We start from the raw sequence: 21,263 nt of genomic DNA, 5'->3' as shown, positions 1-21,263 counted from the left end.
ACATACTGAGTGTCCTTATTTGATCAGTAGGGTAGAAGGCTAGTCACCTCAACTTGTATGTGTGGATTCAGGAGGTCTCAGCACAGTCACAGCTTCTTGTTTGGTTTCTGGGCAAGTGTTGATGGTCTTGTTTGTGGACAATTTTGGAGAAACTTCCAACCTACAAAGGGAGAGCCTCTAAATCTGAATATCTCACTCCTTTTCTGTACAATGCACTGTCCCCTCTCTCGTACTGTCCTGGAACACAGCTTATTGCTCCAATTTTCTGTAGACCGTTTAGATTAGATTCCCTACAGTGTGGAAACAGGAAATAAGTCCACACCGATCCTCCAAAGAGTAACCCACTAGGACCTATTTCCCTCTGACTAATGTACCTAACACGATGGGCAATTTAGCATGACCAATTCACCTGACCTGCACATCTTTGGACTGTGGGAGGAAACCGCAGCACCCAGAGGAAATCCATGCAGACACTGGGAGAATGTGCAAACTTCACACAGACAGTTGCCAGAGGCTGGAATTGAATCTGGGACTCTGGTGCTGTGAGGCAGCAGTGCTAACCACTGAGCCACCGTGCCGCCATGTTCTCTCTGCGTCTGACCCCACTGATAGGAAAATGGGGAGAAAACCTTCAGAAGCATAAACTACAAGTGCTCAATCAGTGGACAAAAGATTGAAAATCTTCGTGTTCACAACACTTTGTCATTAGCACTGAATTAGAAAGGGTCAAAGCAACTCTTCGTCTGTGATCTGGGCTGATGCCAGAAGTGTTTCTGATTTTGTTTTCCTTCCTCCCTCAACCATTATATTTGTGTATTTTGTCTCTTTGCTTGTCTGTATATATGAAAATTTTAAGGTGATATAAATTAATTTATAACTTAACAATGTTTTTCTTTCAAATTCACTGCCCTGAATGTTGAAGATTCTCCATTTTTTACTGTAAGAGATAAACTTGTATTTGGTTTCCCACGGATGGTAAAATGGATCTGAACTCAAAGTTCGCCATGACTCTTTTGAATGTTGGAGCAGGCTCGAGGGACTGTATGGTATACTTGTATTCCTATTATGTGTGTTTTAATCTTATGCTTTAAACTACTTCAAGCACAGATGTATATATCTTGCTGAGGGTTAAAGTAATGGTCATTACAGATCCACATTTTGGAAGCGTTGTCAGATGGAAAGGTATTGAATTTAGTTGCAGGAAATTGAGATTCGTTTCTGCCATGCTCAAGCACTGATGATTGTGATGGTGTGCTGCTGGATAAATTATGAAAGTTTAATTTCATTCTGCTGTGATTTACTGTTTGATGCAATGATGTGTTGATACTTTCTACTGAATTGGTACACTTTCATGCTCCAAATCATTTCCAAACCAAACATACTGAGCATCAGAACTTTAATCTTTCTAATAATAAGATAGCATGGATTAAAACTAACCCATTCTCAGCAAACCTTTTCAATTGATTTTTGATTCCTGTTTGAAGCAACTTTGAATCTGATATAAAATGGACGTAAGATATATATCTGACTAATTTTTATTATCATATTTGTAAGTAAAATATTGAGGCAATGCTGAGCTGCTGACTGGAGGCAAAGTTGGCAGATTTGCTGCATGTGTTTGTGTTAACTGTAATTGAAGAGATGTATAAACAAACAGTTGGTCAGCAAATCATCTTGTGAAGTAGAAATTTGGGTCTCAATTTTAGAACCTTTTTAAACTTTTGTTAGTTGATGCACTGTGATGAGTTGGCACTATGACTCATATCGACTTTTAAAAATAACATTAATTTCCATAATAAATTTAATGCAGTAAAATGGGGCAAACTTCCAGAGTGAAAACTATCACCGTGGGAACTGACTAACATCGGGGTTGTTTAAGAGGTTAGATCTGAACAAATTGAAATATTATGTGGTTAGATAAAGATGTTTATGACGATAGGACAGTCAAGTTTATTTAATGCATTTGAAAACTGGAATAACCAGGACCCAGTGCAGATCAATGGCAATGTGAATGATGGGCGACTGGAACTTAGTACGTTAAGATATGACCATTAGAGTTCTGGATGCGTTTCAGATTATCAAGTGGAGAAAATGAAGTCTGGCCAGATGAGCATTGAAATTGTCAAATCTAGAGAGAACATAGTTGCATGCATGAATGTTTGAGCAGCAGATGAACTACTATTTCCATTCGTTAATATGTCAGGAATTAAGGGTTGCAATTTCAAGATTGTCAGAAAAAGAGCTAGGAGTGAAATGAGGAAAAATCTCTATTGAGAGAATTGTTCAGGTTTGGAACACACTCCCTAGGAGAACGGTGGAGGTGGATTCCAAGGGAGATTTCAGATAGATAGATGATAAACACACACATATACATATCTATGTGTGTGTTTTTGTGTATATGTATATATGTAAGTGATGAAGTTAGAGGGTTACAGATGGTGCTGCAGAGTGGAGCTAGATTGGTACCTCTTTTGGGAGCCAGTACAGATATGATGGGTCCAATAACATTGAACTGTTCAGTCACCTCCGGATCCATGACAAGCTGAAGTGGAAGAAAATCATCCCCTGTCTTGAGGAGCTACCTTGGAAGATTTTGTAACCAAAAAACATAAGCACCAGGAAGAGCTAAAGTATGCATTATTTTAAAAATTGTGTTTCTCTGAACTACATTTGTGCAGATAGAGAACTATAGTCAAGAGTGAAACATTGCTAACAGTAACAAAATAGTAAGGTAAGCTGAAGGAGAATAAAATTTGGTGTATATAGGAAATAAATTAGTAATTCATCCAAATTATTTACATTTGCACATTTCTTTCCCTGATTGACTTACACTAAAGTAAGATTCGTTCAGCAATACTCTGATACAAATAGAAATCTAACCTTGAGTGCTGACAGAAAATGTTTACTTACTGAGCGAAACTCATCAACCTAATGTGCTTTATTTAATTAAAGGTGCAATGGAAGAGCTTCATAGCCTTGATCCTCGACGGCAGGAATTATTGGAGGCAAGGTTTACAGGAGGTGTAAGTACTGGAAGTGGAAGTGGAAGCACAGGAGCAAAAGTAAGCCTGGTTTCATTCATAGCTTGTTTAGAGGGTGATTTTGTAGTGGTTAAGGGTGTTGTGTTGTTTGCTGCTGAAATTTTCAGTCATGACTTAAGAATGTCTCAACTTGAATATTCTAACACATGGCTGGTTGATCTTGCGCGTTCCATCCTCTGTAAACTTGACCTCACCCAGAACTTTGTTGTCTTAACTTAAGGTCTCATTACTCAACACCCTTGTGCTTGCAAACCTACATTAATTCCTGTTCAAGCAATTTATTTTAAATTCTCATCCTATTTTTAAACAATTTTGGACCTTGCAGTTTCTTGTCTCTATTCACCTCCAAACCTATGTTCTGTCAAGTTATCTGCACTCTTAATTTTTGTGCAATCTCAGTTATAATTGCTCCACCTTTTAATGGCTGTTCCTGTAGTTGCATTAGCCTCAAACTTTATAATTTCCTTTTATATGCCCCTCTGCTCCTCTATCTCTTTCTCTAATATCTACTTCCATGGCTTGGTATCATGCACTGTCTTATTGTGCTGCTGTAAAGCATTTTGGGATGCTACCTAAGTGTTAATATAATTTAAGGAAATGCCTTTCTAATACCAGAGGTTAATTTTATATGAAAAGCAGTGGATCTTAAACACTGATTTTGAAGAAAACCTTCTAACTCCAACCCCTTGCTGAAGGTTTATATGTATGTGCTTTACTTGGGTGTTTCTAAATCTTCTCTATTTTCATAACTCCAGGTTGTGATGTAATTTTCTTTATTCAGTGCAGCCATTCCAGAGACAAGTTGTAAATGTGCATATGGGTAGAAAGCAGTAAAACAAAAACAGGACAATAAGGAAATACCATAATCCTACCATTTGAGGGGTTTTGGTGATTTTTAATTTTGAACAAATCTTATCAACAATTGGCTTCTTTAAGTACAGCCCAAGATTCATTCACACTCCTTTTGTTTTCTTTCGATGTCTTTCATGTAGCCAAGTTAACTGGATCGCCAGCTGATCTGGAGCCAGATTCTACAAATTGCTATAGTTATCTGTTCTTCAGTGTGCAGTCTTTAACCTAGTTTGATCTAACAGTTCTCTGTGTTTCAGCCTGCATGGAGTTGATTTACCAAATACGTATCATTTATCATATATATTTTATTGAAGTGTGTAATGATAAATCTTTTTTAACATGTTTCTAAATAACAAGTGATGCCAGTGAGACAAATGTAATGGATGTAAAGCACAGGTATAAATGTGTTTTTCCTGGTTGGTAAGATGTAATGAATGGTATATGTTATGATCCCAGCTAAACTGGACAAGTCTGATCCCAGACTGAAATCTAGCTTTTTATATCATGTTTTGATTTTTGAGGTGGTCTCTCATTGAAACATAAGCATGCAATGTTTCAGATTTACTTTTAACAATAAAACAGAAGTTTATTAAGCTGAAAGAAAGAAAGAAGATAGAACAAAGCAGACTATTTGTTTGTTTTTTGTTTATGACACAGGCTTGACGATTTTGAAAGACATTGGTGAAATATAATACCATTAATTCCCAAAACATTCCATTACAGATCCCAAAACACCCCAATTTGGCAATCAAAGACACTCCTTATACAACATGTATACCAGAAAATCCCATTCTATAATACCTGGATAGATTTAATTTGACTTCATTCCCAGTTTGGAAAATCCTCTTGCTCCAGGAAGAAGCTGAGTTTAAACATTCTCAACTTCAAATTATCTGTTCAGGGTGTCGGGTGTAAGGTTTGAATAGTTCCTTACTCTAAGGTTGTCTAATGTTCCAAAACTTCCGCAGAACTGCCAAACACTGAGAATAAATCCAAAATGGCACCTCTACTCCCTGTTTCTCCTATGCTTTAAAATAAAAGCAAGGAGTTTAATTTAGATAAATGTGAGGTGCTGCATTTTGGAAAGGCAGTTCAGAGCAGGCCTTATACACTTAATGGTAAGGTCCTGGAGAGTGTTGCTGAACAAAGAGACCTTAAAGTGCAGGTTCATAGTTCTTTGAAAGTGGAGTCAAAGGTAGATAGGATCGTGAAGAAGTCATTTGCTTTCCTTTATTGGTCAGAGCATTGAGTATGGGAGTTGGGAGGTCAGTTGTGGCTGTACAGGACATTGGTTAGGCCACTGTTGGGATATTGCATGCAATTCTAGTCTTCCTATCAGAAAGATGTTGTGAAACTTGAAAGGGTTCAGAAAAGATTTACAAGGATGTTGCCAGGGTTGGAGGATCTGAGCTATAGGAAGAGGTTGAACAGGCTGGGACTGTTTTCCCTGGAGCGTCGGAGGCTGATGGGTGACCTTATAGAGGTTTGCAAAATTGAGGGGCATGGATAGGATAAATAGACAGTCTTTTCCCTGGGGTCAGAGAGTCCAGAACTAGAGGGCATAGGTTTAGGGTGAGAGGGGAAAGATATAAAAGAGACGTAAGGGGCAACGTACGCAGAGGGTGGTACGTGTATGGAATGAGCTGCCAGAGAATGTGGTGGAGGCTGGTACAATTGCAACATTTTAAGAGGCATTTGGGTGGGTATATGAATAGGAAGGGTTTGGAGGGATATGGGCTGGGCGCTGGCAGGTGGGACTAGATTGGGTTGGGATATTTGGTCGGCATGGACGGGTTGGACCGAAGGGTCTGTTTCCATGCAGCACATCTCTATGACTCTAAATACATCGTGTGCTGCAGGGGTCAGTGCTGGGATCTCAATATTTAATGTTTTGGGGGTAGTTTTAAGGAGTTAGGACCATGCACCTTAAAGAGCAGAGGTGGTTAAAAGGGGATTTGGTAGAGGTTTTGAAAATCACGAATGGATTAGATAGAATAGATGGGGAGAAGCTTCCTGCTGGTAAAAGGAATATAAATGGGAGGGTATAGATTTGAAATGATTTGCAAAAGAAGAAAGAATGACATGACTTTTCACTTGGGGAGTAGTTCGACTATGGAATGCACTACCTGAAAATATGGAGGCCGGTTCAACGGAGGCAGTTAAGAGCACATTGCACATTATTATCCAAATAATCATGCAAGGATATGGGGAAAATTGAGGTTGGCACCAGGTAATAACGCTCAATTGCAGAACCAGTACATGCATGATGGACTGAATGGCTGCCTTCTGCATAAAAAGACATCTGTGATTTTATCGTTTCTTTAAATTACTTGAATTAAGAAACAAAGATAGGCAGGAAAGTACGCTTTGAAGAGAGCGTGAAGCTACGAAGGAATGTGGATAGGTTAAGTGAGTGGACAAAGATTTGGCAAATGGACTATAATGTTGGCAAATATGAAATTGCTCCATTTTGTCAGGAAGAATAAGACAAAAGTCTCTCAATGGTGAGATATTATAGAGCTCTGAGATGCAGGTGGACCTGGGTGTGCATATGCATGAATCACCAAAACGTTAGTATGCAATTACAGCAAGCAATTAGGAAAGTTCATAAAATATTATTGTTTGTAACAAGGGGATTTGAATGCCAAAGTACAGAGATTATGCTTCAGTTGTAGAGAGTGTTAGTGAGACTACACATGGACTGCTGTGTACTGTAATAGTTTCCTTGTTTGAAAAAGGATGTAAATGAGTGGGAAACATTTACTTGGAATGGGATGGAAAGGCTGGACAGACTAAACAAGTATCTGCTGGAACTTAGAAGAATTAATTGAAACCTGTAAGATCCTGAGATATTTTGGCAGGGAAGAATGTAACCTCTTGGGGTGATTCCGAAACTAGGAGTCACTTTCAAAATGAAGGGGTGTCTATTTAAGACAGTTGAAGAGAACTTTCTTTGAGAGTTATAAATCTTTGGGACTTCCTCAAAGGGGTGGATGCAGACTGTGATGGTGTTTGTAAGGCAGAGGTTGATTGATTCTTGTGAAGCAAATAGGTGCAAGGTTATCTGCATATACAGTAATGTGGAGCTGTCAGATCAGCTATGATCTTTATGGCGAAATAAACTTGATGAGCTGAGTAGTTTACACCTCCTACTAATCTATCTGTTTGTATGGAAGTATGATGTTGACCTTCTGAAAATGTGTTGCTGGAAAAGTGCAGCAGGTCAGGCAGCATCCAAGGAGCAGGAGAATCGACATTTCGGGCATGAGCCCTTCTTCAGGAAGGGCTCATGTCTGAAACGTCGATTCTCCTGCTCCTTGGATGCTGCCTGACCTGCGCTCTTCCAGCAACACATTTTCAGCTCTAATCTCCAGCATCTACAGTCCTCACTTTCTCCCTGATGTTGACCTTCTGACCACAATTTTAAGGATTGTGCTAAATTAGTTCATGATTAATAAAAAGTTAAATGTTTTAGAATGTTTCAACATGTACATCACAAAATAGAAGACATCTAACTGCATTTTGTTATTTACATTTTAAATGCTGATTTTCACTCATTTTTGGTTGCTTTTCCAAACAGGCTTTAACAAATAATGAATGTTCTAACCACAGTTTTGGAAGTCTTGGATCATTAAGTGACAAAGAGTCAGAGGTATGTATGGAGTTAATTGTTTTCTTTTGTTATCCTGGGAGATCTGAATTTCTTTTCTCTATCTTTCTCTTTTACGGGAATACACCTTGCTATGCCCAAACTATCTTATCGTTAAAGGCCACCAGCTGTTTGGTTGCAGTTTTGCCTGCTAGTCTTTGGTTGCAGTTTATCTAGGTTGGACTCGTTCCTACTTGAGTGAATTGGCTTCACCGCTAATTATTCTTACTCTGGATTGCTGCCTAACATTTTCCATAGCCAGCCTAAACCTATGATCGCTTGTTCACTGTATTCCTTCCAGACACTTAGTCCACGTGGCACACCTCCATTTCCAAGAATCAAGTTTATCAGTGTCTTTATTGTTGGACCAGAAACATACTTTTTGCAAGAATTGTCCTGAACACACTGGAGGAGCTCTTGCACCACACATCCCTATTGTTGTACAGTTTTATTATCACTATATTAGGACAATTATAATGACTGAATCATTTCAAGGTGGAGTGTGTGCGGTGACATGGTCCCCAGGCTTGTAATTCAGAGCCACAGGTGATCCATGGCATTTGATGGAATTTGAGTTCAATAAAACTCTCTGTAATTAACAATCTGGTAGAATAATGTATCTTGGGGAAGAAAACCTGTAATCCGCTGGCCTCCATGTGACTCCAGATTCTGAGCAACATGATTAACTCTTCTCTGAAATAGCTGAGCAAGCCATTCTGTTTTGCAACAGCTAGAAAATCTCCGTAAAGGAATGAAAGTGGATGTGTCATCTGACTTTAAGGCAACAGAACTGATGGAAAATTTAACCCACCAAAATCCTCCGTAGTAAAATTTGGGTATTAGTGCTAAAGTTGGAAAAGCTGTCTCTCGGATCAGTGAAGCAATAAGATTACACATAGTCATACTCTCAGAAACATACAGACAACACCAACCAGGGCAGATCCACCAGAGGTGGTGGCGCAATGGTATACAATTGAAAGACAGTAGACCTGGGAGTCCTCCATGTTACCTCCAAATCCCTATGAAGTCTCATGGCATCAGGCCAAATATGGGCAGGGAAACCACCACCTTTTAATTATCACCTTCTCACCCTCTTGTGCTGTCCCTCAAAAATAAAAGCTGCTGAATCCATACACTTCAATGTCAAACAGGACCTGAAGGGCATATTCAGGGTGGCAAATGGCTCAGACTTAATGTGGAGCTTCAGTGTACATGACAAGAGTAGCTCAGCACCACCTCAACCTATTGAGCTGATAAAGTCCTAAATGACATAATTATTAGATGGGGATTGTTGTGAGGGATTCAAAAAGGCAAAAACATACTAACCCTCACCAATCTGCCTGCCATAGATGCATCTGTTTATGCCACTAATGGTAAGAGTGACCGCCACACCGTCTTTGTGGAGACAAAAATCCTACTTTCATATTGAGAATATCTTTTATCATGTGTGGTACTATCACTGTGCTAAAAGGATTAGACTTTGAACATATCTAGCAACTCAAGACCGAGTAATCATGAGATGCAGTGGCTATCAGCAGCAGAATTGAATTCCAAGCAATTTGCAATCTTGTGACCACCCCTGCCAAACTCTGCAGTCATGAAATGTGGTGGACAATTTGAACAACTCACTGAAAAAGGTGGCTTAACAAATATACACATCCTCCGTAATGGGAGGTTGCAGCACGTAAGTTTAAAATCTAAGGCTGAAGCAGCTGCAACAATCTTCAGATAAATGCCAAGTTGTTGATCCATCTCTGCTTCCAGCACCACCACAAATGCCGGTCTTCAGCCAAATTCAATTCACCACGCGAGGTATCAAGAAACAGCTGAAGGCATTAGATATCGGGAGGGTCATTAGACCCAAGAGCATTCTGGCAACAATATTAAGACGAGTGCTCTAGAACTTGCCACGCTTTTAGCCAAGTTGTTCCAGTACAGCTACAACACTAATGTCAACCTGACAATATAGAAAATTGCCCAAGTATGTCCTGTGCACAAAGAGAAGGACTAATCAACCCAATCAATAACTGCAGTCTTCTCTCACTCGTGAGTAAAATGAATGGAAGATGTCATCAACATGACTATTAAGCAGAACTTGTTTAGTAATAAACTACTCTCTGATGCTCAATATATGGGTTCCACCAGGGCCACTCACATCCTGACCTCATTACAGCCTTGGTTCAGGCATGGACAAAAGAGTTGAATTCCAAAGGTGAGGTGAGAGTGACTACCCTTGGCGTAGAGGCTACCATTGATAGAGTATGGCATCAAAGAGCCCCAACAAAACGAGTCAGTGGGGATCTGATGGGGTAAACGGTGCTTTCCACAGTTGTAAATTTCACAAAGAAAGATGGTCTGGTTAATGAAGGTCTATCATCTCGGTTCAGGATAGTCCTAGTCTCAACCATCTCTCGCTGCTTCATCAGGGAACTTCCATGATGGAGGGATGTGATTGTACAATGTTAACTATTGATGACACTTACAATAATGAAGCAGCCCATGTCCAAACGCAGCAATACTTGGACAAACATCCAGATTCGGACTGACAGCTCTGCGCCTCAAATGCTGGACAACGACCATATCCAATGAAAAAGATACTTAATGGCATAACCATCACTGAAATACCCCATTATCAATATTCTGGTGTTACCATTGACCAGAAACTGAGTTGGACTACCCATATAAATACTGTAGCTACAAGAACAGGTCAGAAGCTATGAATCCTGTGGTGAGTAGTTCGCCTTCTGATTTTTCTCCGAAACCTAACCACCACCTAAAAGGCACAGGTAAGCAGTGTGATGGAAAATTCCCAACTTGGCCGGATGAGTGTTGCTCCAAACATGTTCAAGATGGTTGATACCATCCAGCGTAAAGCAGCTTGTTGAATTTGCACCATATCTAAACACATTCATTCCCTTCATCACTTTATTTGCAGTAGTGTGTGTCATCTAAGATACGCTTTGAAGATTTACCAATGCAACTTAGACACCACCTTCCAAACCTACAACCAGTTCCATCTCTAAGAACAAAAGCAGCAGGTCCATGGGAATACCATCACCTTCAAGTTCCCCTCTAAGCCAGTCAGCACCTTGACTTAGAAATTTGTCACTGTTCCTTTAGTGTCATTAAGTCAAAATCCTTTGTATTCCCTCCCCAAACAGCATTATGAATCCAATTCTGTTAAAGAAGGCAGCTCACTACTGCCAACAGTTCAAGGGCAACCGATGATGGCCCAGCCAGTGATGCTCTAATCCCATGTAAACAAATTATCGCATCCCTCTGTAATTTCAATGTAAAGGTGTTATGCTACATTTTCACCATTGTTTGATGGTTGAAAGACAACACAAGACAATGTTATTGCTTCAGTTTTTATTTCATTCTTTAGCTCTAGCCAAATAAATTGTTCTTGATTCCTGTGGGAGTCCTCTCTCTTTCACCTTTGTAGTGTTATCCTTAACCAATACTGCTACAACCCCCTTTTTCCTGTCTTGAATTGAACTTTTATCCATGACTACTTCAGACCAGTTTGACTATTTTTAGCCACGTTTTTATTATAACCATGACATTAGGTTTCCACAACTTTCTGTGAATGCAGCTTACCAATCCAGTTTACCATGCTTTGTGCTTGACACTAACCCTAATTTAGACTTTACTTTCCTATTTACGTAAATCCATCTAATAACTTAAGAAATGCTCTCTGTATTGTTTCTCTAATGTTTACTCCTTGTTCCCATACTCGTGACGACAAGTTAGTTCAAACACTTTCCAACAGTACTAGCAATTGGTTCCTACCAGTGTAGCTGCAGCCCATCTGAGCTGCATAAGTCCCAGCTCTCTGAGTTGGTACCAATGTCCCAGGAATCTAAAACCCTCCCAACTGCATAATTTTTCGAGGCATACGTTCATCTGCTTTATTGTTAATTTCCATCTTTACGTACTTGTGGTACTGGTAGTAATCCAGATGTTACAATTTTTGACATTCTGCTCACTAATTTCCTACTTGGCTCCCTAAATTCTAATGCAAGCCTACATATCTCTTTCTACTTGAGGCATTAATGCTGACTGTTTGAACCTGAGAGTGCTCTGGCACCAAGGAGACTACATACCATCCCGGATTTCACATTTGCAGCCATGGAAACGCAGGTGGGAAGGCATGTAGTCAGGTTGATAGAGTCCCAGAGAATTTATATAGGTTAAGTGAGTGGACAAAATATTGGTAGGTACATTGCAATGTGGGAAAATGCGAGGTCATGCAATTTGGCTGTAGAGCTGAATATTATTTAAATAGTTATAGACTGCAGAAAAATACAGTATAAAGGCATTTCGGAGTTCTCGAACATGAGTCACAAAAACGGGCATTCCAGTTCAGTGGTAATAGAGAAGTGTTACCCTTTATTTCAAAGGGAATAAAGTACTAAATTGGGAGTAGTTGCAAATTACTGAAGACGTTGAAAATAGGGAGGTCTTGCTAACATTATACAACTCACTAGTCAGACCAGACCTAGAATACTGTGAGCAGTTTTTTTTTTTTTCTTCCTTATCCAAGGCAAGATATAATGGCATTGGAATCAATCCAGAGAAGATTTACTTGATTGATCCTAGATATGGAATGAATTTCTTAGAAGTTGAGTAGTATGGCCTTGTATAGAACATAGAACAATACAGCACAGAACAGGCCCTTTGGCCCACAATGTTGGGCCGAACATTTGTCCTAGCTTAAGCACCCATCCATGTACCTATCCAATTGCCGCTTAAAGGTCGCCAATGATTCTGACTCTGCCACTCCCACAGGCAGCGCATTTCGTGCCCCCACCACTCTGGGTAAAGAACCTACCCCTGACATCCCCCCCCCCCCCCCCCCCCATACCTTCCACCCTTCACCTTAAATTTATGTCCCCTTGTAACACTCTGTACCTGGGGAAAATGTTTCTGACTGTCTACTCTATCTATTCCTCTGATCATCTTATAAACCTCTATCAAGTCACCCCTCATCCTTCGCCGTTCCAATGAGAAAAGGCCTAGCACTCTCAACCTATCCTCGTACGACCTATTCTCCATTCCAGGCAACATCCTGGTAAATCTTCTCTGCACCCTCTCCAAAGCTTCCACATCTTTCTCAGTGGAGTTTAGAAGAATGGAAGAACTCGTGAATGAAATTCTTAATGAAGTAGATGCAAAGAAGTTGTTCCTCCTTCTGGGAGAGTTTAAGACTAGAAGGCTGATAAAAACTTTTTTTTTAATCCATAAGGACATAAAGGTTTATGGGGATAAGACAAAGTGGAGTTGTTTATCAGATCAGAATTGATCTTGCTGCATGCTGGAGTATGTCCTATGGCCTGAATAGTCTGCTTTTGCTTTTACTACTTATGGTCTTGTTCATTTGATCTAGCTGTCAAATCTCCAAGGCTACTGCTACTTGAGTGATCTTTGGGTACCTAGGTACAGTTGAATTAGCCATGGTATCATGAACTTGGCTGTGCTTCTGAGATGAAATCTTGTTTTCATCAGCATTCCAAATTAAACGTGTTTGAAGCATGGGATGCATTCACAGGATCCCTGCACTTACTTTCTTGCTCTGGAACTATTGTAGCTCCCAACTATTTGAGCATCACTATATGTTGGATTTGGTTTTGCGATTTGGTTTTGCATTTTGTCACAATTTATGCCTTCATGCTTTTCTCTTTTTTTTGTGGATATCTCTCTTGTTCTTCATTGTCCTTTTTCATTGTTTATTTTTGCTTTATGATGTTTGTTTTCTGTCTTACCTATTAGAAAATTCATATGATTAGAAAATTCTGTTGCCACATACTCAGGGTTGAATTAGATGTTCTTAGTAACTAAGGAACTGGACCACAAAGGCTTTTGCACACTCCAAGCCTCCCCTTATTTTGCATCATGTTTTTAAAACCACAGATGGAGGAATTTCTGTTTTCTGAACTCTTTTTAAAATATATCTTCTATGCCTCCTAATGCATGGTTCACCTATTCTCAAAATGAAACAGGAGGCAGAAAAGCCGCCTGTAAAACAATAGGAAGAAAAAAATCAGAAAACATGCTTAACTGGGAATTCTTATGTTCAGCAGGCTGATAAAATCTTGAACATGGAATTTGTATGGTTACGGATAGTGTTTCCCCGCTGGTCAAAATCTTGATTTAGCACAAGTGCAAATTGGCATAGAAATCCTGAAATTTTGGTGCAGTACTCAGCTCCACCCTAGCCAATGCTTTGAATATGTCGCATCCATTACCCTCTTCAGTGAAATTGCAACAAATGAAATCAATTTATATAGTGAGAGACCTCCCCTCACCAAGCCCTCACTTTCTGCAGTTGTCAGAGAAACCTCTGGTTAAGCCTAATTCAATGCGATATAACTAGGTTTTAAGTGAGAAATTATGAATTAACTCTGGCAGGATAACAAATTTGGCTGTGAAAATATTATTTTATATTGTGCAATTTATGAAATATATTGTAATACTAGATTTCTAAAGCTTTTTAAATATGACGTAGTATTTGGACTTGCACAGAAAGTGTTAGAATAATTCACAGACATCTTCAATAATTGTCAATCCTGTGTTAAACATAAAGCCACAACACACAACTATATTTAAATTGGCACAAGGTGCAACAGGCATCAGTCAGCAGTTAAAAGTGGATAAATCCCCAGGACCTGATCAGGTGTACCCCAGAACTCTGTGGGAAGCTAGAGAAGTGATTGCTAGGCCTCTTGCTGAGATATTTGTATCATCGATAGTCACTTGTGAGTTGGCAGAAGACTGAAGGTTGGCAAATGTGGTGCCACTGTTTAAGAAGGGCAGTAAAGACAAGCCAGGGAACTATAGACCGGTGAGCCTGACCTTAGTGATGGGCAAGTTGTTGGAGGGAAACCTGAGGGACAGGATGTACATGTATTTGGAAAGGCAAGGACTGATTCGGGATAGTCAACATGGCTTTGTACATGGGAAATCATGTCTCACAAACTTGATTGAGTTTTTTGAAGAAGCAACAAAGAAGATTGATGAGGGCAGAGCAGTAGATGTGATCTATATGGACTTCAGTAAGGCATTCGACAAGGTTCCCCATGGGAGACTGATTACCAAGGTTAGATCTCATGGAATACAGTCAGAACTAGCCATTTGGATACAGAACTGGCTCCAAGTTAGAAGACAGAGGGTGGTGGTGGAGGGTTGTTTTTCAGACTGGAGGCCTGTGACCAGTGGAGTGCCACAAGGATCGGTGCTGGGCCCTCTACTTTTTTTTGTCATTTACATAAATGATTTGGATGCGACCATAAGAGGTACAGTTAGTAAGTTTGCAGATAACACCAAAATTGGAGGTGTAGTGGACAGCGAAGAGGGTTACCTCAGATTACAACAGGATCTGGACCAGATGGGCCAATGGGCTGAGAAGTGGCAGATGGAGTTTAATTCAGAGAAATGCGAGGTGCTGCATTTTGGGAAAGCAAATCTTAGCAGGACTTATACACTTAATAGTAAGGTCCTCTGGAGTGTTGCTGAACAAAGAGACCTTGAAGTGCAGGTTCCATAGTTCCTTGAAAGTGGAGTCGCAGGTAGATAGAATAGTGAAGAAGGCATTTGGTATGCTTTCCTTTTATTGGTCAGAGTATTGAGTACAGAAGTTGGGAGGTCACGTTGCGGCTGTACAGGACATTGGTAAGCCACTGTTGGGATATTGCATGCAATTCTAGTCTTCCTATCAGAAAGATGTTGTGAAACTTGAAAGGGTTCAGAAAAGATTTACAAGGATGTTGTCTGGGTTGGAGGATTTGAGCTACAGGGAGAGTCTGAACAGGCTGGGGCTGTTTTCCCTGGAGCGTTGGAGGCTGAGGGGTGACCTTATAGAGGTTTACAAAATTGAGGGGCATGGATAGGATAAATAGACAAAGTCTTTTCCCTGGGGTCAGGGAGTCCAGAACTAGAGGGCATAGGTTTAAGGTGAGAGGGGAAAGATATAAAAGAGACCTAAGGTGCAACTTTTTCATGCAGTGGGTGGTAGGGGTATGAAATGTGCTGCCAGAGGAAGTGTGGAGGCTGGTACAATTGCAACATTTAAGAGGCATTTGGATGGGTATATGAATGGGAGGGGTTTGGAGATATAGGCCGGATGCTGGCAGGTGGGACTAGATTGGGTTGGGATATCTGGTTGGCATGGACGGGTTGGACCGAAAGGTCTGTTTCCATGCTGTAAATCTCTATGACTCAGTGACGCTAATACACAAGCAAACCATCACATTAACAACCATACCCTCCTCAGACTGGGGAGCTAATGTGTTTTCATCATAAATGCACAAAGATGGAACATTTTATCCAGTCAGATACAACCCTAGTAAGTGCATCTTGGCTCTCAATCTCAGATTTAAATTTAAAAGTTGATGAGGTGTTTATTTTGGTGGGATTCTCAACCCTTTTTTCCCAAATGCAATAGCTCCAAAACTTGTATAACCTTAAATTGAAGATTCCACAACTTTTTTTTTTAGTTATGCATTTCCATAGTGATTTGAAGTTTACTGGATTTCAGTTCCTTTGACAGGTTTAAATACTTCTCTCCTCCTTCACCTCCTTCCACTGCTCTAACAGTTAACTTCTCCCTCATCCTTAATCCTCTCCATGAAGTTTCCTCCTCATCACCCCAACCCATCCTTACACTCCATTTTTTCCTCTTTCTCTCTTGACAGACAAAACTCCCAGATCTATATAAATTCTCATCTAGTGACTCTATTGCCATTGGCTGCTTACCTGACTGCTTGTGATACCCCTTTAATGACAGTAGCTTCTCCCACTCACTGGTGAACCTGTCACTACCAAGAGCAGGAGAGCTTGTAATTTGAGAAGTTCCTTCCTCTCAATTTCTTTCCTGTTTAACTTATGTCTGGTGTATTTTTTCTGGTCTCCCCTGTGAGTGAATTTTCTTGCGCGATTTGAGTATTTTGGGATGATTTCACTAGTTGTCCATGTGTATTTTGTGCTCTGTGATGCCAATCTGTTTGGCATCATTCTGTGACCTTTGTTTTGTCGCTGCCCAGTATCCTGATCTCCATCTTTGATTTTTTAACTTATCAATTTTTCTGAAGGTGCTGATTCTTTCTCACTCAAGTATTATTCATGTATGCACACAAACTGTCATTACTGACAGTCAATCACAGGCACATCATGGCTGACTTTAAATCATTCATCACTTATCATCTGACTTGCAACAGAATTTGCTAGACAGACATCAGAATTCTGGTTGTATTGAAGCTGATACAACTGAAATGTTTCTGATGCCACTATCTGGGATCAACTATTATACAGGATAAATTTCAGAGCTTCCTTGTCTATACTCCATAGCTACCCAATAAATTTGAACAAAAACTGAACCAAAATTTATTAAATCATTTTGACTAATATTCCATTATTAGTTTCATGTTCTTGCTGTTATTTTTTTAGAAAGTATGTTTGTATTGATTAGCATAATATGCTCTTTGTAAGCTCTGCTTATCATTTCAAGATTCTATCGAGACTCAGTTTCTCAAATTATGGATTGAAATTGATTAGCTTTAATCATTGCTCCACAACTGTGGACTACTATTGTTTATTAAACTGCTTCAGTGTTTTTCACCTAGTTTCATTTATGAGTACCCATATGTAAATTCTTGTCTAGCCACTTGGTGTCTCTATAACTCCTTGCAGTTGCCTTCTAAGATGGCCTCTTTCTGAAAGGAACTGTATCTCCTATTTGTTTTCAGTATTCTCATTTGTAAATTTGTTATCACCATGTCTTTACCAAATGTGCTTCATGAGATGTAAACTGTGCCAGTCAAACCTTTGACTGAATTCCTGTGCTCACAATTCAGTTGCTACAAATACGTGAACAATTCAGTGCCATTCATTATCAAAAATTGCTTATTTGGCATGTGAGTTATTGCATACTATATTTTATGGCCATTGTCGTTTTGATTATCACCATTTACATTTTGTAAATCTGAATGCAACTGTCATGTTTCAGGTATTTGGTTTAAAGGGCCTTTTGGCCTAATATGCTGCTATCAAGTTAAATTTAATTCTACAGAATTTGTAGTGGTGAGAATTGTGGATTAGGTTTGAAACAGGATCTTTGACTTGTATGCTGGCAATGAAAGCAAATTTAGACATTGAAGTATTTGAGCATATCTGTTCTGGTTGAGTCAAACAGTACTGATTATTAGTTAGGCTAGTGTCATACTGTATTTTGTTTGATTACTGAAATGCGAAAAATCATAAGTTACTTTGCAAAAACATTTTCTGGAATTGCAATTTTTGTTCAATTGTATCTGTATCCTACAGAACAATCAAACTACATTTGCGTTCACCCTGCTCAAAGGAGATTGTAAATAATTTCTACTTATAGAAAAATTGAAGGTGCAAACATAAATGAACATGCAGAGCTAGCAAGTAAATGGGAGCATGTTGTTATAACTCTGTACAATTATACCTCTGGAGATATCAGTGACATTTATTATATTGTAAGGGGCCATAAGATTCATTTGTCTTCATTGAATGAGTGTTTTTGCAGCTGATCTGAATTTGTAGCTCTGGTTTTTAAGGCACTCTTAAACATTTTTATTTACTGAAAATGGCACACTAAATATTTGCATTATGTGTCTAGCCCCATGCAGATAGTGTGGTTTCTTAACATTGAGTTTGTGAATGGGTTCAGATCATTTTTACCCTGGCTTTCCAGGCTGAAGAGTTTCAAGATTTTAAGAAAGTACTTGCAGAAGATCCATGTTCTTTGGAAGTCCACTTCAGAAAATGGAAGTACTACCAAGATTGTTATTTCAGCTTTCCACATGAACAACTCTAAGGCCAAGAAAGAACAGCATGTCCAGTTGTGTGGCTAACCGCTTGCTCGTGACCTAGTACCAAAGATCTCAACAATCTTGACTTATCTACTGACAACACCTCCAGAACCCTAAACCTAAGGACAAGATAAAAGGGAACCCTGTCAAAACTGTTGGGGAGTAAAGCCAATGCGCTACAACCATTTACACTGTCACCTGAAACTTTTGATTTGTTCATTAACTTTGACAGTGATCTATAACTGTTAGTCAACCATGCAACTAAAAAAAAAGATGCTGAGTCCATTTATTATTTATTTTTAACAAGTAAAATTACTTGTGGTTTAGTGCCAGCAGTTATAATCCTTTTCCACCTAGTTTTATTTAGTACATTTCCAAATGGGTTGAGAAGGGTCCATGCAAGCTAATGAAATTTGACTGTGCAACAGTGTGGCAGTATTCTGGATGAGTGAGAGCACATAATCAATTTAGTTTGCTGGTAAGGTGTCTGGCAGCTTGACCATCCTGAAGATATTTATATGAAGGACATGAATGAAGGCCACTTGACCTGGCAAACTATATCCAGAGTTGATGTTTTGAGTATTTTCACCTGCATTTCTCTCCCAAGTAAAATGTTGATCCGTTTCTTCAAAGTACCAAAGCTCCATTCTGTAAGCACAGGTCAAAAGTGAAGTATTGTTAATGTCTATATAAGCTGTTGTCTCTCTTTTCAGTTGATATTCATCTAGCTCCTTTTCACTATGTAATTGACTTGTTAGCTTAAGGAATTTTTGCTCAGTATCAAGCTTAATGGTTGAGCTCTGATTTGTTTATCCAGACAAATGCGAGGTGGTGCAATTTGGAGGATCAAATTTTGTGTGACTTCTTGTACATGGCAGAACCCTTAGAAACATTAACATACAGACATATTGGCATATGACGTGTGCCTTTATCAATCAGGTCATGGTGTACAAAAGTTGGCAAACCACATTGTAGCTATGTAAAACCCTTCTTAGATCACATTTGGAGGATTGTGTGCACTTTTAGTCGCTAACTACCAGAAGAACGTGAAAGCTTTGGAGAGAGTGCGGAGAAGGTTAACCAGATGTTGCGTGGTCTTAACTTATGAGGTGTTATTAGAGTTAAAGTTGAAAAATATGCCAAATTTGGAATATCCAAAGTGCATCTTTGCTGGATTTATATTGTGGCTTCCTGCTGATGGCAACTGAGCTATTAGCAGAAAGCACCTAGATACTCCCACTCTGTGCGTGAAAAACGACCCTCACACATCTCCCTTAAACTTACTCACTGTCATTTTATCCTGTGCTCCCTTGTAATTGAAACTTCAAGCCTGGGAAAAAGCTTCTGACTATCAACCCTATCTATGCCTCTCATAATTTAATAGAGCTCTGTCAGGTCTCCTCTCAGCTGCCGACTTTCCAGTGAAAACCATCCCAATCTTCTTAACGTTTCCTCATAGCCAATGCCCTTGAGACCACGCAACATCCTGGTTAACCTTTTTGAAAGATGTGATTGAAATGTTAGGAAGTCATGTTAAATTTGTGCAAAAACTTTGTTAGATTTGTATTTACACAACAGGAATGTGTAATACATTTCTTGTTAGTGATTTATAGAGGCACTGAAGAAGGTCTAAAAGAAAGTTTTCTGGTATAATACCAGAACTGAGAAGTTACAATTGTTGGAAAGATCAATTCAGAATCGGGATCTTTCCTCTAGAAAAGAGAAATGTGAGGTGACCTGCTATAAGCCTTTAAAATGAACTCCAAACAAACCAGATATAAGACCCGCTTCAATAAATCTGAAAGGAAGCACAGGAAAATCTCATTTATCCAGAAAATGGTTATAATGTTAAACTCTATATGACAATTGTCAGATGAAGCAAGTTATATTAGATGTGCTTAAGGGAAAGCACATGAAAGAGTAGTGAATAGAAGGACATGCTGATTAGGCTGAACAAAATATTATTAGGAGGGACTGGTATGAAGCATTAACACTGACATGGATCAGTTGGACACATGGTTTATTTGTGCTGTTCATTTTACATAAATCTGTATAATTCTATATATTTAACCATGGCTTCACGCTAATCAAATTTGCTTTATCTAATATATAATTTTTATTTTATAGCTAATATGTTACTTGTTTACTAATGCATGATCAATCTTCTGTACCTGCTGAATCAGCATTTCACTGTCCATAAAATTGTCACTTCGCAGCTTGGTTTACCAGCCTCTGAACAATGCTACCAATTGGGCCCCAGGTGTTTGTCTGTTCTCAGCATCTAGTGCTCTGGGCTCTCAAAGAACAAGATTAAGTTAGGTTAATCAGAAAGTAACTTGTGTAATTTGAAAAAAGCAGACAGAAGAAAGGGGAAAATTGGGTAGGAACAATCCATTAGAATACAGGAGAGAGAGCCAGATTAGGAGAAAGTGAGGCTGGGATAAAGCTTGATATAGATACAGATGAAGAAATTGAAAGCAAAATGGAACAGCACATCATGTGACTGGTAAAAGCTTAAATTCGAACGGTGCTACTGGAAATTTGAAGTTAATTTAATCTCAGTTGTGAACAGGTACTTCCTTCAGAAGGTCCCTGCTAACTATTATTAATCATGTTGATTGTATATCCACAGCAAAGGCATTGTATTCTGCCCTTCTCACCAGACTCTTCACAATTGTTCCTTGGGAACCTCTCCAGATTTAAAATCTGAAAAAGTGATGACCTTAGATTAAAAAGTGAGCGATTAATCAAGTACACCAGGGTTACATTTCATGGTTTTACAGCTGTTTTATATGGAAATGTCTCAAACGTTCTTTTCACAGAAGTCACCACTTTATTTTACTGTTACTTGCTTGCTTTTGTTTAACAAACATTTTACATCCGGAT

The 21,263-nt window shown here is 39.2% G+C and overlaps 1 protein-coding gene across 4 annotated transcripts in view; it reads left to right on the top strand.

The window, feature by feature from the left end:
* LOC122551589 (serine/threonine-protein kinase tousled-like 1) overlaps positions 1-21,263 on the top strand; it is a 141,785-nt gene that overhangs the window by 32,846 nt on the left and 87,676 nt on the right. For all 4 annotated transcript variants that reach the window (XM_043693717.2, XM_043693715.2, XM_043693714.2 and 1 more), the window contains 2 exons: positions 2,953-3,062; positions 7,474-7,545. In XM_043693717.2, the coding sequence (XP_043549652.2) occupies positions 2,953-3,062; positions 7,474-7,545 (182 nt within the window). The remainder of the gene's footprint in view (positions 1-2,952; positions 3,063-7,473; positions 7,546-21,263) is intronic.

The sequence above is a fragment of the Chiloscyllium plagiosum genome, unplaced genomic scaffold (assembly GCF_037043375.1).
Source record: "Chiloscyllium plagiosum isolate Xiang-an unplaced genomic scaffold, Cpla_swu_hap1 HiC_scaffold_7, whole genome shotgun sequence".
In the NCBI taxonomy this organism is placed as follows: domain Eukaryota; kingdom Metazoa; phylum Chordata; class Chondrichthyes; order Orectolobiformes; family Hemiscylliidae; genus Chiloscyllium; species Chiloscyllium plagiosum.
This window is presented reverse-complemented; position numbering and strand designations above follow the sequence as displayed.